The sequence below is a fragment of the Pelophylax lessonae genome (genome assembly GCF_965119305.1).
Source record: "Pelophylax lessonae genome assembly, chromosome: 2".
Taxonomy (NCBI): domain Eukaryota; kingdom Metazoa; phylum Chordata; class Amphibia; order Anura; family Ranidae; genus Pelophylax; species Pelophylax lessonae.
The window spans coordinates 716,035,612-716,053,774 of NC_138769.1; the positions used below are offsets into that span (position 1 = coordinate 716,035,612).

The 18,163-nt window shown below is 46.1% G+C and overlaps 1 protein-coding gene across 2 annotated transcripts in view; it reads right to left on the bottom strand.

Moving 5' to 3' along the window:
- Positions 1-5,349: 5,349 nt before the first annotated feature.
- Positions 5,350-18,163, bottom strand: part of ALG8 (ALG8 alpha-1,3-glucosyltransferase) — a gene marked incomplete at its 3' end in the record, with an annotated part of 36,902 nt that continues 24,088 nt past the window's right edge. The window contains exons 8-13 of one of the 2 annotated variants that reach the window (XM_082245290.1): positions 17,603-17,723; positions 14,121-14,260; positions 12,040-12,179; positions 10,120-10,217; positions 8,819-8,891; positions 5,350-5,719 (exon numbers count right to left, since the gene is read on the bottom strand). In XM_082245290.1, coding sequence (XP_082101416.1) covers positions 5,488-5,719; positions 8,819-8,891; positions 10,120-10,217; positions 12,040-12,179; positions 14,121-14,260; positions 17,603-17,723 — 804 coding nt within the window. Of the gene's footprint in view, positions 5,720-8,814; positions 8,892-10,119; positions 10,218-12,039; positions 12,180-14,120; positions 14,261-17,602; positions 17,724-18,163 lie in introns of those variants that run through there. The other variant, XM_082245291.1, reaches the window with a different exon arrangement.

Below are 18,163 nucleotides of genomic sequence, written 5' to 3' on the forward strand. Positions count from 1 at the left end.
CAAAGGGAAAGATTTTTGTCATTTTTGTTGTTTTTTTTTTTTAAACGCGTAAATGGCGGCGATCTGCGATTTTTTTTTGCGGTACTGCGACATTGGGGCGGACAGATCGGACCCTTGACTGACATTTTTGACACTTTTGGGGTTACCAGTGACATTTCTACAGTAATCAGTGCTATACATATGCACTGTTACTGTAAAAATACACTGGCAGTGAAGGGGTTAACTTTATTTGAGAGGGAGGGGCTGTGTGTGTCCCTAGGGGCGTGATTCTAACTGTGATTGGCTGTGGCTTGAGCTGTAGGAACAATGATCAACGGTCCTACATAGTAGAACCGTATGATCAGTGTTTCTACACAGGGGAGAATGACAGGCGGCTTGTTTACACAAGCTGCCTGCCTTTCTCCCTCGACGATCGCAGAGTGAGCGGCGGACATCGGGTCCGCCGGTCACACGCGCGGAGGGAGGGGGGGGGGGGGGGGGGTCCGTGACCGCGAGGGAGCGGGCCGCCGGCGGCGCATGCTCGCTCCCCAGAGCCTCACAGGCTAGTGAAGTATATATACGTCACTTTCCCTGTGAGGGGCTGACCGCCGCAGTATATGTACTTGCGGCGGTCGGCAAGCGGTTAAAGGAGACTTGCAGGAAGGACACTTCCTTTTCACTGAAGGGGACCTGGACTTAACCGTGGCTTTCCCCTGAAAACCAAACAAAAATTCCTATCATCTACCTAAATAAACAGACACCTCTTAACACCCAGGTGAAACAACCTAATACCTAAAAGGAAAAAAAGGTGCACCCACCGCAGAAAAAAACAACAGACTCCACAACATAACACTGTAGGGCTGAAGCATTTATAAACCAACCTAAACAGTGGCAGGCTCAAATAGAGGCAAAGAAAACAACCAACATAGTAAGCCCAATAGTAAAGTAAGAGGGTCCCCTGCCCCCTCTTACCTGGGGCTGGCTGGTGCTGGAGGCGCCTACATTCGCCGTTGCTGTCGACTTCTCTTCCATCCCTATGGATAACGCAGCGAGAGAGCAGTGAACCGATCAGATTAAAAAATACCGCCACTGGCGTCCTCACTACCCCAGGACCGGAAGTGGAAGCACCAGCCCTTGACCCGCCGCTGACCCTCGTTTTCAGCAGCCAGAACCACGCCGGAGGTCCCGCCCACCGCGCCTGCCCCCTTACAAGCGGGGACCCGGGACTGACATGGCAGGAAATTCAAATTAGAAAACCGGCCCAACTACTCACAAGCGGACCCCGGGCGCACAGACGGGACCACCAGCAAGGCCCAGCTCCCCTGAACTATAGGAAGGCAAGCGACATCCTCGGTACCCCCCCCCCCCCCCCGGGGAGGATTGGACGGGCAGCATCATCACAACCTACTAAGGTTAACCCCCCCCCCCCCACCTGGAGAGAGCGTAGCTACCCACAAGAGGTTCCTTGCAGTGCTTCCACCATGGAGGAGGAAACACAACAACTGAAGGCATGGTGGAAGAGGAGGGATTTAAAGTCTGCAGTGTTTCCTGATTTTGGGTGGAGCTGCGCTCTCTCCAGGTGCTGTCCTGAAAGGCGATTTGATAAAAATAAAAAATCGCAGAGGTGATCAAAAACCATCAAAAGAAAGCTCTATTTGTGGAGAAAAAGGGACATCAATTGTATTTGGGTACAGCGTCGCACGACCGCGCAATTGTCCGTTAAAGTAACGCAGTGCCGTATCGCAAAAAAAGGCCTGGTCATCTTACGGTCCAGAGGTAGATAACCTTCTCCAAAACCTTTCAAGGCTTCACAGAACAGCTTTATTTATACAGAGATTAAATTACACACAAGTGGACTCTATTTAATAATAGGCAATTGCTTCCACTAGATTTTAGTTAGGGGTATCAGGGTACAGGGGGGGTGAATACAAATGCACGCCACATTTTTCACGTCCCGCGCCGTCGTGTGGTGTCATGCGATACCTACACGCCGACAGCGGATTTCTATCTTCAGTGCTCAAAAGGGAGCCGGCTGGACGGGTTGGCCTCTCCAGCCGTTCCCGCGGCTCCCCCCAGATGCACTATACGCGACGCTGGACGCTATAGGACCGACGGCACTTGGCGGACACCCTGCACACCTTCTACGATATCCTAGCTGGTACTTTTCTTTTTCACCTTCCTCCCACGTTTATCACACTCTTGGGTTACCACTCAGTCCCTTTCCATCTCATTCCCTCTCTCTTTTTCTTGGGCACAGTCCCCAATGGGAGTACAACATCCCACTCCCTCCTTTTTTCCTCTATTGGTTTCACTTGGTAACCTTACTTCCACTGGCATTTCGTGGTCTTACTCCACCTATTCACATACTTCTCACATTTCGGTCTCAGTGCTCTTTTCCCTCACTTCACTTGCATTTTTTTCTTTATCATTCCACAGATATTTTCACACATAAATCCAATCACATTCATTCATATTATGCAAGCCATTTTACACTTCTTCATGACCACACACATATTTTAGTCTATTTGATATAGATACTTAGTACCTATTATTTATTATCATTTCTTATATCCAACCTCTCTTTTCCCTCCATAACATATAAGTCATACAATGGTACATATATTTACATATTTATTGCCATTTTAATGATATAGTATATATTTACATATAATTTGTAATATCTACCACTACTTATTTGATATAGATATATTACTACCAATATCCAGACAACTCCTTCTACTCATTTGTCTTTGTGTGTGGCGTTTCTTGCCTACGCCGCTGACCCTATACGTCCTCAGCTCCCATGGGAGTCACCAGGGCTCATGCCTTTACCTCCATTGCCAGTTTGCGCCAGGATCACCATGTAAGTTTCTGGAACTGTGGGGCCAATCCTCCCTTTTCCTTCCTTTATCAGCTTCCATTAACCACCAGCTCATGCAATGTTCTTATACGCATTTTTTATTGTAGATATGGATCATACATCGACTCTGAAGAAGTGGCATACTCAGTCCACGAAACGCGTCAGTCAATGGATGTTATGGTTAAACCCATTACTCATTTAGATTGTTTATTTTGCTATGCTGGCTTGTTTCGAAGCTGTTTTAGGAACCAACTTCTTTTTTGCCAATTCAGCTATTTGATACCATACATTATGTCTTATTATGTTTATCATGTTTGTATTTTGTGCAATACCATTAAATATGATCTTTCAACTGTGCAAGCCTTGTCACCGCCATGTCTCTCATATAAAGTCCCAACCTTCTCTTTTTTGCATTTACATATTTATTTGTAAAACATTTTGAAAACCATTTATCATTTTCCTTTTATGTGCCACTTTGTGTCGGTCTATCACAATAAATCCCAATAAAAATACATTTCCGTTTTTTGGTTGTAACATGACAAAACGTGGAAAATCTCAAGGGGTATGAATACTTAAAAGGCACTGTATGTAAGCCCTACCAATGAACTTCTTCTATTTGCTCCATTTTGGTCTGTAATTCCACCATTCAGCGTTTTATTAAATCTGTTCAGTAAGTGCAATAAATACTTGAGCCTGCTAATACCTACCTGTGCTGTGCCCCATCAGTTACACTATCCCTGCTCTCCCAGGAGACTACAGAACACCTCCCGTCTATGATATATCAAAGAGGAAGGGGATGTTCTGTCATCTAGTCAATGACAGAGTAGCACCCTCAGAGATATAATACAGTGAATAAGTTACCACCCAGGGAGGGGAATTGTCTTACTGGTGCGATCGCCAGGTAAAAATGTGAAGAAAAAAAAAAACCTGACAAAGGAAAACGAATGCGGCCACCACAACTAAGGGTTTAGATACACTAGAGGCAAGGCTCCTGGCAAATGGTCATTATTGCTTTGCACAAAGCATGACTTTGATTATGAGACAACCAGACAAAATGAACACTAAAAACCATCTGAGACAAAAATGACAGCAATTGACGTTTTATTAACAAAAAAAGTCTTTTTTCTGCATCATATAAAAATAGGTTTCTCTACAACGTCATTCTTATCTTTAAAGCAGACCTGTGCTTAGCTATACAAAACAAAAAGGTTTGCTGAAATGCTTCCCCTCCCCTCACCTTTCCCTCGCTCCCCATTCTCTGTTCAGCCACCAGGAGGAGGTAAGACTATACCCAGTACTGTACCTTGGAGTACGGAGGAGCAGTGTTGGTGCATTGTGAAAGGCCCAGTGCTGTCACAATGCCCAGAAGACCACCTTTGGCTCTTTGGAGCTTTCACGAGGCCCAGAAGACCACCTTTGGCTCTTTGGAGCTTTCACGAGGCCCAGAAGACCACCTTTGGAGCTTTCACAAGGCCCAGAAGACCACCTTTGGTTCTTTGGAGCTTTCAAAGGGCCCAGAAGACCACCTTTGACTCTTTGGAGCTTTCATAAAGCCCAGAAGACCTCCTTTGGAGCTTTCAAAAGGCCCAGAAGACCACCTTTGGTTCTTTGGAGCTTTCAAAAGGCCCAGAAGACCACCTTTGGTTCTTTGGAGCTTTCAAAAGGCCCAGAAGACCACCTTTGGTTCTTTGGAGCTTTCAAAAGGCCCAGAAGACCACCTTTGGTTCTTTGGAGCTTTCAAAAGGCCCAGAAGAACACCTTTGGTTCTTTGGAGCTTTCAAAAGGCCCAGAAGACCACCTTTGGTTCTTTGGAGCTTTCAAAAGGCCCAGAAGACCACCTTTGGTTTTTTGGAGCTTTCAAAGGGCCCAGAAGACCACCTTTGACTCTTTGGAGCTTTCATAAAGCCCAGAAGACCTCCTTTGGAGCTTTCAAAAGGCCCAGAAGACCACCTTTGGTTCTTTGGAGCTTTCAAAAGGCCCAGAAGACCACCTTTGGTTCTTTGGAGCTTTCACAAGGCCCAGAAGACCACCTTTGGCTCTTTGGAGCTTTCACAAGGCCCAGAAGACCATCTTTGGAGCTTTCACAAGGCCCAGAAGACCACCTTTGGATCTTTGGAGCTTTCAAAAGGCCCAAAAGACCACCTTTGGTTCTTTGGAACTTTCAAAAGGCCCAGAAGACCACCTTTGGTTCTTTGGAGCTTTCAAAAGGCCCAGAAGACCACCTTTGGTTCTTTGCAGCTTTCAAAAGGCCCAGAAGACCACCTTTGGTTCTTTGGAGCTTTCAAAAGGCCCAGAAGACCACCTTTGGTTCTTTGGAGCTTTCACAAGGCCCAGAAGACCACCTTTGGCTCTTTGGAGCTTTCACAAGGCCCAGAAGACCACCTTTGGATCTTTGGAGCTTTCACAAGGCCCAGAAGACCACCTTTGGCTCTTTGGAGCTTTCACAAGGCCCAGAAGACCACCTTTGACTCCTTGGAGCTTTCACAAGGCCCAGAAGACCACCTTTGGATCTTTCACAGGGCTTCCTTTCTTTGTCCTGACAGCTGAACAGAGCAGAGGAGTGAAGGAAAGGTGGGTTTGTGTTGCTGGGAGGGGGGGGGGGGGGGTATTATAGTGAACCGGTCACTTTGCCCGATTAGTAGAAGTCTTCATTGACGTTTCTTGTGAGTAGCTGCAGGATCTGTGAAGACGGAAGCATAGAGTCTGATCCAGGAGTATCCAACACCCAGTGCGCAGTATATGGAGGTCAGCATCAGAGGAACAAAGGGTAGACTCTGCTGCCAGGGGGTTAACGGGTAAATGATTTCACATAGCAGCTCCAGCGGGACCAAACCCAAGAGGTACAGTGTCTCCATACACCCCAGGAGACGGCCATCTTTCCTGCAACAATACCAAGAAAAGGTGATTGCAATAAAAGCTACCCAGCAAAGCTGAACTCCAGACCTAATGCAGTCCTAACCAACGACACCACCAAGCTTCTAATCCACTCCCCTGGTCCTCTCTTGTCTCGATTACTCCCTTCTCACTGGCTTACATTTAAAAAAAGACTATCCCCCCCGTTCAGTCCATCATGAACGCTGCTGCCAGACTCCTCCACCTTACAAACCGCTCAGTGTCTGCTACCTCTTTGCCAATCCTTCCATTGGCTGCAACTCAACCTACAAATTAAATTTAAGGTACTAACCATAACTTACAAAGCCATCCATAACTTGGCCCCCAGCTACATCACCAACCTGGTCTCAAAATACCAACCAACTCGTTCTCTTCGTTCCTCCCAAGACCTCCTCCTCTCTAGCTCCCTCGTCACCTCTTCCCACGCTCGCCTCCAGGACTTCTCCCGAGCCTTTTCCATCCTCTGGAATGCTCTACCTCAATCTGTCCAACTATCTCCTACTTTGTCCACTTTCAGACGATCCCTGAAAACTCATCTCTTCAGCTAAGCCTATCTGGCAAACACCTAACAACTGTACTTTTATTTTCTCCATCAGCCCATCCCCCACAGTTATTACCTCTTGTCCCTCCTTCTTAGATTGTAAGCTCTAATGAGCAGGGCCCTCTGATTCCTCCTGTATTAAAGTGTATTGTATCTGTGCTACGTAAACGGTCTGCGCTATATAAATCCTATATAATAATCCTATATAATAATAATAATAATAACATCATTAAATGGAATTTTTCAAGTAATGATAAGTACTAGAATATGACCAGGTACCAGACTTTTGCAGAAAAGATCAGACTGGGAGCAGAAGGAGCAGCAGAAGCAACCAACCAGTTGTGCTGCAATACTTGTGTGCTAACAAGGGGCAAGTGTGCTGCTTCTCCTTTCATTGTCTAGTCAGAAGGGGGAGAGGCAAGACCTGTAAGTGTTACTGAACTGCAGCAGAGAAAAATCAGGAATGCCCTGCAAGACAGGACTATGCTATGTGGCAGATCTGTGCAAATCTCAGGACTGGATGGACATAAATACACATCCTTCAGCAAGTAAAACAGCTCGGATATATATACAAAGTTCCTCTCTGTATTCAGCTGTTTGACTGGAGTTCAGTGTTAAACGGAAACCTGTAAGAAAAAATAATTTTCAGGCAGCCGTTGCCAAACTTGCTAAATAAAATGCCAGCTGCCTGGCTGTCCTAGAATGCAATATTTGCCAGGTCACTGACCTGGAACAAGTATGCAGCAAGTGAAGTCGGAACTCCTGATCTAAATACCTCCTGATGTTTATATCCTCAAAGTATTAATGATTGGCAATTACAGTCAGGCAAGTAGCATTTTTAGAGGAAGTTCAGACATGATAGATTTGTTTTAAAGGGTCAGTCCACTTAAATCTGATTATACCATATCTTTGTTAGATGCCGGAGTGTTAAATTATCTGATGGCTTCTTCTATCTCTCAGGAACTTGTTGATCGCTCTTATCCCCCAATAAATGATCCTCATCTCTCTTATTCCCCCCCCCCCCCCCAAATACATGACCCTCATCGCTCTTATCCCCCAATACATGACCCTCATCTCTCATATCCCCCAATACATGATCCTCATGTTCCATAACCCCCTGATACATGACCCTCATTTCCCATATCCCCCAATAAAAGACCCTCAAATCCCTGTTTTTTTTCATTGGCGGAGTCAAATGGACAACTAGGTAACTATATCCCCACAATACACGTCCCTCATCTCCCATACCCCCCACAATACATGACCCTCATCTCTTATATCCCACAATACCTGACCTTAATCTTCCATCTTCCACCCCGATACATGACCCTTATTTCTCATATCCCCCCAATACATGACCCTCATCTCTTATATCCCACAATACATGACCCTCATCTCTCTTATCCCCCGATACATGACCCTCATCTCCCATACCCCCCGATACATGACCCTCATCTCCCAATACATGACCCTCATCTCCCAATACATGACCCTCATCTCTCTTATCCCCCGATACATGACCCTCATCTCTCTTATCCCCCAATACATGACCCTCATCTCCCATATCCCCCAATACATGACCCTCATCTCCCAATACATGACCCTCATCTCCCATATCCCCCAATACATGACCCTCATCTCCCAATACATGACCCTCATCTCCCATATCCCCCAATACATGACCCTCATCTCCCAATACATGACCCTCATCTTCCATAACCCCCTGATACATGTCCCTCATCTCCCATATCCCCCAATAAAAGACCCTCAAATCCCTGTTTTTTTTTCATTGGCGGAGTCAAATGGACAACTAGGTAACTATATCCCCACAATACACGTCCCTCATCTCCCATATCCCCCCACAATACATGACCCTCATCTTTTATATCCCACAATACCTGACCTTAATCTTCCATAGCCCCCCCCCCCCCCCATACATGACCCTTATTTCTCATATCCCCCCCCAATACATGACCCTCATCTCTTCTATCCCCCAATACATGACCCTCATCTCTTATATCCCCCAATACATGACCTTAATCTTCCATAACCCCCCCCCCCCCGATACATGACCCTTATTTCTCATATCCCCCCCCAATACATGACCCTCATCTCTTATATCCCCCAATACATGACCCTCATCTCTTATATCCTACAATACATGACCTTAATCTTCCATAACCCCCCCCCCCCCCGATACACGACCCTTATTTCTCATATCCCCCCAATACATGAGCCTCTTCTCTCATATCCCACAATTCATGACCCTCATCTCTCATATCCCCCAATACATGAGCCTCTTCTCTCATATCCCCCAATACATGAGCCTCTTCTCTCATATCCCCCAATACATGACCCTCATCTCCCATATCCCCCAATACATGACCCTCATCGCTCTTATCCCCCCAATACATGACCCTCATCTCTAGTTGGTAAATACGAAGTGGTGATGGGTGGACATCTTCTGCAGAAGTCACCCGCTCTGTGCCTCGGTATATTTGATGTCTACCTAACTAAATATCAGTGAATAAAAGATTGTGGCTTACCTGAAAAGTGCCTTCAACGAACTGACGCTGAACACGGTGAAAATTGCCATTAGAAAGATCTTGATAGGCAGCTCTAAAAAACATTGGCGAAAAGTTCTTACTTATCGCAAAAAAAATCCTTACAGTATATTATTACAACAGGATCAAGTAAATTCTAGAGAGAATATCACAACAGGATAAAATACAACCTTTACAGAAGATCACTACTAAGGGATCAAATAAAATCCATACAACATATCACTACTGAAGGAAATTAGTATTTAGCTTATATAGAAGGTTTTGTAAATTTCCATCACGATAGAGTTTTATGCATACGTGTGCTGAAAAGATGATTGGTTCTGAATATACTTTTACATTGTGTAAGTTTTACATATAAGCTGCTACGCAGATGAATAAACACAGATCCTTCTGAGAACCCATACGCTGTGTGACATGTTTGTCAGAGTGGTCTCCAGGTGCCTGCTGAAACGAAGGTCAACTTGGTCAGGGCAACAAGTCTACATACCCTTAGGAGTGTCCACCGCCAACAACTACTACAGTATTAAGAATGTAATCTTAAAGTGACCCCAAGTCAGAAAGTGAAGATTTCTTATGGTATATGGAACAATAATCCCCAAATCCCAACAAGAATGTCAAAATCCTCTGAATGGCAATTGCATTTACCGCATGAGCAAGTGAGCGCAATGTCATTCAGCATTCTAACCATCACAATTCTGCCTTAATGCCTGTCCATGTAACTTCCCAATCATGTGACCCCCCTGAACATGTTAAGGGCTGCATGTAGGACTTCCCCTATATTTACCACGTTACTCCACTGCTACTTCAAGAGCTAAAAGTTTTAAGCAACCAGTAAAAAGGTTCTCTGACGAGGTGTTGACTGGATGAGGTTGAGATTGTGACATCATCCACCCCCTCCTCTCCACCTTGTCCAATCAGAAAAAAACCTTGTATTTACTGAAAAAAAAAAAAATAAAGTTGTTCTCCGAATAGCAGCGGTGTCAGACGTGCGACCCCATGCTCAGTGTGCAGGGGGGGAAGCTGCTGGTGTAGAGTCCAGAAGATCACAGCTCTTAAGGCATGTATTGTGGACTAACACTGATTTTCAGCATCCCCAGTGATTAACAGGATATCCGTTATGGACACTTACATCGAGCCAAGCTGGACCAATGTCCCTGAGTATCGCTTTAAGCACATAATCCATACACCTATATGTATTTAGATTCTAAATTTGATGGTCCTCCATGATTTGAACCTCATGTTATAGCACAGTCCTTTCCATGATAGATATAGGAGTCTTTTACCTTGTGTTGTGAAGAGCAGAGGGAAGAGGGAGAAGTGTCCCGTTGTTGCCAGAATCAAATATATCCCAGCATCCTTTGCACTGCTGACTGCTAGTATGCTGAAAGAAAAGACACAGACATTACATAGTAAAGGGTTGCCGGCACTGTGATTTAATGGCAGGCCTTTTATATATCTCAGTCAGTCCAATGGAGATACATTTCCACCAGTCCCAACGCTGCAGCCATTCCAATGACAACTGATGTCACACTCTCCATTGGCTTCTCCAAATTGGGAATTCCTGCTGAGAGGCAAGGACATAGGCTGGTCATACATGTTACCATCTGATTGAACAGTCTCCTTTACAACTACCAAAATTTTATGATACGAGAGCCTACCTCAGAGGTTGTAAACCTCCAAATAAAAAAAAAAAAAAACCTGAAAGACAAAAAGGCATAATGAGCTAGTATGCATCGAATACTAGCGCATTATGAAATACTTACCTTAGAACGAACCCCTGCAGCGACGCCCGCTCACCGCTGACATGGGCGACATGTTCACCCTTCTGAGTTTGCGTCCTCCAGCCATCTGATTGGCCAAAACTGCAATGATGTCACTCCCGCATGCGTGCGGGAGCGGCTATTTATTGCACAGGGCTCTGAAGGAACAGCACAGGCGGCCATTCCTTCAGAACGCATGCGCCAGTGATGCAAAGTAAATATCTCCTAAACGGTACATGTTTAGGAGATATTTACAGTACCTATAGGTAAGTCATATCATAAGCTTACCTATATGTACAAGCTTTACTTCCTCTTTAAAGAATATGTTACTCTAATATTTCATATTCCTGATATATGTTAGCTGTACCATGTACTTGTGTTAAAAAGTATCCTGTTCTCTTTGCATTGCTTCTTTTGTGTGAAATTCCTGCCGATCCTGCCAGTCCCTCTGCTTTCCTATTTCAAACTGACCATGCTAGGTATGAGGGCACATCCATTCTGGTGTGGTCAGTTTTCTGGCTGTGATGGGAGAACAGCCTCTGAACACACAACTTGGAAGCAGATGGGCTACAGCAGCAGAAGACCACACCGGGAGCCACTCCTGTCAGCTAGAAACAGGAAACTGAGGCTACAATTCGTACAGGCTCACCAAAATTGGACAACAGAAGATTGGAAAAACGTTGCCTGGTCTGCTGAGTCTCAATTTTAGCTGCAACATTCAGATGGTAGGGTCAGAATTTGGCGTAAACATGAAAGCATGGACCCATCCTGCCTTGTATCAACGGCTCAGGCTGGTGGTGGGGGTGTAATGGTGTGGGGTGGTTAAGGCTGGGGGTGTAATGGTGTGGGGGATATTTTCTTGGCACACTTTGGGCCCCTTGGTACCAATTGAGCATCGTTTATATGCCACGGCCTACCTGAGTATTGTTGCTGACCATGTCCATCCCTTTATGACTACAGTGTCCCCATCTTCTGATGGCTCCTTCCAGCAGGATAATGCACCATGTCACAAAGCTCCAATCATCTCACCGCTGGTTTCTTCACCATGACAATGAGGTCACTGTACTCCAATGGCCTCCACACTCACCACATCTCATCCAATAGAGGACCTTTGGGATGTGGTGGAGCAGGAGATTGGCATCATGGATGTGCAGCCGACAAATCTGCAGCAACTGCGTGATGCTATCATGTCACTATGGACCAAAATCTCTGGAGGAATGTTTCCAACACCTTGTTGAATCTCTGCCACGAAGAATGAAGGCAGTTCTGAAGGCAAAAGGGTGTCCAACCCGGTACCAGCAAGGGGGACCTAATAAAGTGGTCAGTGAGTGTACTGTACATGAAATGCACCTTTAGAAGAAACCTCTACCCAGCCCATCCAACCTTGAACTTCAAGATACATAAAAGGCCAGCAGCACAGTTGTAAATTCAGAGAAACCTCACCTTAATGGAAGGATGGCCAGGAGGACGGCTTTCTCATGTACGTGCCAGCCAAACATAAATGACCCGAGGGCGCACAGGACCAGACAGCGGAGGAAACCGGCAGGTCCGCGGGGTCTCATCCACAGGTGGAAAACTGATGGCTGGCAAACAACAGGATGCATGTAGTAAAATTTATGGATTGCAATAACATTAAAGCAAAACTTCACTCTCTCAATCAACTTTGACTATTTTTAATCCTTATGCTGCTAGCATTAGTAAATAGATAAAACAAGCAAATATGATATATTTTCTATCTATCTATTTTTTTTTTTTTTTTTTACAATTCTCAGTTACTTACTGGTTTTTGGCGAAAATGATACAATGTATTCCAGAAGTCCTCAAGAGAGGAGGAGGGGTTTTCTCAGCTAAGCACACCCTTCATGCCTGAGCAAAGGGCAAGTGGATTCCAGGAAGTAAATGATACATGAAGCATCTTCCCTTACTCAAGATGGCCCAGAAATGCTAGGGGGTGTTTTCCAAAGTGATTTCTCAACAAAATAAAATAAAACATGCAGTGCAGTTATTGTAGCAGTTGGGGGTGATATACACCCACAGGGAGTTCCTACTTTCTATGCTATTTAACAGACCCAAAGGGAACAAATAGAAGTTCATTGTATAGGTTCACATACACTTTAAAGCAGATTTTCACCTAAAAGTACCACTCATCTACCTACCCCTATCAGATTAGGTTGGGTCTCTTTCTGAAAGTGGTACATTTTTCTAACAGGTATCCACTCCCACCATTCTTGCCTAAGCAAGAATTTAGTAAGCCTGGCGCCCCCTGCCTGCAACCCTGGGACACATTATGCATCTGACAGCACAGCGTAATCGCATGCATGTGCAGTAGAGATCCGGATGCAAAACAGCTGGAAGTGACAGCCTCCCCCCAATCAGAAATGGTGGCGCCAGGTATCCCCTGGGCAGATTTGGCTCACGCGAAGAGAGTGCTGGACTCCATGCACTGGTAAGTGTCTGATTTGTAAAAGTCAGCAGCTGCAGTATTTAAAGCTGCTGACATTTATGATTTTAAAAATCGATCAAAGTTCTTCTTTAACGAACATAAACAATCTCATAAAGAAAACTCCACTATAGCCTAAATGGGTGGTCTCCAAACTGCAGCCCTTTTCCTTTACTAAGCACTTGGGGCACTATCCCCCCCCCCCCCCCCCCCCCCACACTGAAACCAACAATGAAGCACCATTCCTTCTACTGACACCAACAATGGGGCACTATTCCTCTCACTGACACCAACGATGGGGCAACATTCCTTCCACGGACACCAACAATGGGGCACCATTCCTTCCACTGACACCAACAATGTGGCACCATTCCTTCCACTGACACCAACAATGGGGCACCATTCCTTCCACTGACACCAACAATGGGGCACCATTCCTTCCACTGACACCAACAATGGGGCACCATTCCTTCCACTGACACAAACAATGGGGCACCATTCCTTCCACTGACACCAACAATGGGGCACTATTCCTTCCACTGACACCAACAATGGGGCACCATTCCTTCCACTGACACCAACAATGGGGCACCATTCCTTCCACTGACACAAACAATGGGGCACCATTCCTTCCACTGACACCAACAATGGGGCACTATTCCTTCCACTGACACCAACAATGGGGCACCATTCCTTCCACTGACACCAACAATGGGGCACTATTCCTTCCACTGACACCAACAATGGGGCACCATTCCTTCCACTGACACCAACAATGGGGCACTATTCCTTCCACTGACACCAACAATGGGGCACCATTCCTTCCACTGACACCAATGGGAAACCATTCCTTCCACGGACACCAACAATGGGGCACCATTCCTTCCACTGACACCAAGGATGGGGCACTAATTCTCCCATACTCCTAATCTGGATCCCGAATCTGGGTAAGTGACTCAGGAGGCACTAAAGCCCTTCGCTCAGTTATCTTGAATTATACTGTATATAAAGCTCCTAGAACGAGGACTGAGCTAATGGATTGAGGACAATAGAGCAGCTCAGTAGCAGTCTTTCTGTTCCTTACCAGGATGGAGAGAAGGGTGCAGATCAAAGTGGCCAGTGGAGTGACAGATGGAAGGATGCTGTGTTCAAACTCCTGAACCAACCCACCCGTCATGGATCCGGTTCGAATGGCAGTTGGGTCCACCAGATGCATCTTGACACCTGCATCACAAAATGTTTTCTTAAGGGTCAAAACTCCCATAATGGATTTTCCAGTTTTGGTTGGACATTGGGATGACAATATCCCTAACCCCACATACTAAAATCTGGTATAATATAAATAATAATAAATGTCATTTCAAAAATAGTTTTCAATATTTTAAAATCTTTGAGCGGTGTGTACTGGAGTGCAGATCTCACTGGTGACATGTATACTGGGAGGTGAGCTGTGTGTATTGGAGTGCAGATCTCACTGGTGACATAGATACTGGGAGGTGAGCTGTGTATATTGGAGGGAAGATCTCACTGGGGGTATGGATACTGGGGAGTGAGCTATGTGTGTACTGGGGTGCAGATCTCACAGGTTAGAAGGATACTGGGGAGTGAGCTATGTGTACTAAAGTGACAATCTCACTGATGTCATGAATACTGAATAGTGAGCTGTGTGTACAGTAATACATAACCCATTAGTGACATGGATATGAAGAAGAAAGATGTGTGTGCTGGAGTGCGGATCACACAGGTGACATGGATCCTAGAGGTAAGCTGTGCTAACTAGAATGCAGATCTCACTGGTGATATAGATACTGAGGAGTGAGGTGTGTTTAATGAATTGCAGATCTCATTAGCAACATGGATACTGAGGAGTGAGCTATGTGTGTGTGCTGGAAAGCAGATCTTCCTTATGACATGGATACCGATAGGTAATGTGTGTGAACTGTGATGCAGATCTCACTGGTGACATGGATACTGGAAGTGAGCTGAACGTACTGGAGTGCAGATCTCACTGGTGATATGGACACTGGGGAATGAGCTATGTGTACTGAATACTAGAGAGTGAGATGTGTGTGCTGCAGTGCAGATATCACTAGCAACATGGATACTGGGTAGTGAATTTCTGTATGTGTACTAGGGTGCAGATTTCACTGGTGACATGGATACTGGGGGGGTGAGTGGAGTGTACTGGAGTGCAGATCTCACTGGTGACATGGATACTGGGGGGTGAGTGGAGTGTACTGGGGTGCAGATCTCACTGGTGACAATGATACTGGGGGGTGAGTGGAGTGTACTGGAGTGCAGATCTCACTGGTGACATAGATACTGGGGGGTGAGTGGAGTGTACTGGAGTGCAGATCTCACTGGTGACATGGATACTGGGGAGTGAGTGGAGTGTACTGGGGTGCAGATCTCACTGGTGACTGGATACTGGGGGGTGAGTGGAGTGTATTGGAGTGCAGATCTCACTGGTGACATGGATACTGGGGAGTAAGTGGAGGGTACTGGAGTGCAGATCTCACTGGTGACATGGTTACTGGGGGGTGAGTGGAGTGTACTGGAGTGCAGATCTTACTGGTGACATGGATACTGGGGAGTAAGTGGAGTGTACTGGAGTGCAGATCTCACTGGTGACATGGATACTGGGGAGTGAGTGGAGTGTACTGGAGTGCAGATCTCACTGGTGACATGGATACTGGGGAGTAAGTGGAGTGTACTGGAGTGCAGATCTCACTGGTGACATGGATACTGGGGGGTGAGTGCAGTGCAGATCTCTCTGGTGACATGGATACTGGGGAGTGAGTGGAGGGTACTGGAGTGCAAATCTCACTGGTGACATGGATACTGGGGGGGTGAGTGCAGTGCAGATCTCACTGGTGACATGGATACTGGGGGGTGAGTGCAGTGCAGATCTCACTGGTGACATGGATACTGGGGAGTGAGTGGAGTGTACTGGAGTGAAGATCTTACTGGTGACATGGATACTGGGGAGTGAGTGGAGGGTACTGGAGTGCAGATCTCACTGGTGACATGAATACTGGAGAGTGAGTGGAGGGTACTGGAGTGCAGATCTCACTGGTGACATGGATACTGGGGAGTGAGTGGAGTGTACTGGAGTGCAGATCTCACTGGTGACTGGATACTGGGGAGTGAGTGGAGTGTACTGGAGTGCAGATCTCACTGGTGACTGGATACTGGGGAGTGAGTGGAGTGTTCTGGAGTGCAGATCTCACTGGTGACAATGATACTGGGGGGTGAGTGGAGTGTACTGGAGTGCAGATCTTACTGGTGACATGGATACTGGGGGGTGAGTGGAGTGTAGATCTCACTGGTGACATGGATACTGGGGAGTGAGTGGAGTGTACTGGAGTGCAGATCTCACTGGTGACATGGATACTGGGGAGTGAGTGGCGTGTACTGGGGTGCAGATCTCACTGGTGACTGGATACTGGGGGGTGAGTGGAGTGTATTGGAGTGCAGATCTCACTGGTGACATGGATACTGGGGAGTGAGTGGAGTGTACTGGAGTGCAGATCTCACTGGTGACATGGATACTGGGGGGTGAGTGGAGTGTACTGGAGTGCAGATCTTACTGGTGACATGGATACTGGGGAGTAAGTGGAGTGTACTGGAGTGCAGATCTCACTGGTGACATGGATACTGGGGAGTAAGTGGAGTGTACTGGAGTGCAGATCTCACTGGTGACATGGATACTGGGGGGTGAGTGCAGTGCAGATCTCTCTGGTGACATGGATACTGGGGAGTGAGTGGAGGGTACTGGAGTGCAGATCTCACTGGTGACATGGATACTGGGGGGTGAGTGCAGTGCAGATCTCACTGGTGACATGGATACTGGGGGGTGAGTGCAGTGCAGATCTCACTGGTGACATGGATACTGGGGGGGGGGGGGGTGAGTGCAGTGCAGATCTCACTGGTGACATGGATACTGGGGAGTGAGTGGAGTGTACTGGAGTGCAGATCTTACTGGTGACATAGATACTGGGGAGTGAGTGGAGGGTACTGGAGTGCAGATCTCACTGGTGACATGGATACTGGGGAGTGAGTGGAGTGTACTGGAGTGCAGATCTCACTGGTGACATGGATACTGGGGGGTGAGTGGAGTGTACTGGAGTGCAGATCTCACTGGTGACATGGATACTGGGGGGTGAGTGGAGTGTACTGGAGTGCAGATCTCACTGGTGACATGGATACTGGGGGGTGAGTGGAGTGTACTGGAGTGCAGATCTCACTGGTGACATGGATACTGGGGGGTGAGTGGAGTGTACTGGAGTGCAGATCTGGAACAGATATTGGGGAGTGAGCTATGCATGTAATGAAGTTCACATCCTTTTGATGAAATGGATATTGGGGAGCAAGCTGTGTGTAAAAGAGGGCAGCACTAGATTCTTCTAACGCACTTCATTTTTTTGTGAGCAAGAACGGGCCAGTATTTGGTGACATCACTTCCTGCTTATTCCGGTATTTAGTGACTACAGATGAGTGTGCACTTATCAATGTATAATCTGTATGGGTTTAGTGTTGAAATTTTAGAAACGTGTAAAACCTTACCAATATTAGAAAGCACTTTATCTGCTGCATTGTATAATGCCCAGAAGTTTGGAGCCCAGTAAGCATGACAGAGACCTCTCTTGAAGGGAAAAAGGCGAGAAATGACTTGAGGAAGTTGACCCTTAAAAAATGTGTACAGGAATGTTACTTTCATCATTCAGTATACTAATATTCATTATCTTATTGTGTAAAAAACAAAATCTTGTTGGCATGCGACTGTGTTCCAGAATAAAAACATTTTAAGTTTTGTGCTTGTGAATTATTTTACCTTTTAAAGGATTCCGTTTAGCCAGTCATGTGATTCCCACACCCACACCACACTGCACAGTCCAGTCCAGGGACACCACTATTTCCTGGTTAGGATTTGTAGCTTCCTGTGTCACCTGCCCACCTCTAGCCTGCTCAATTGTAGTACGGGTCTATATTGATAATGATGACTGACAAAGAACTTGGTATTGTTATTAACTATGATAGTTTTAAGTGATAATTTCTTATAAACATTTCAGTATACTGAATGGCTCTGCCATTCCTGCATACATTGATCTTTCTGACCTCACCGAT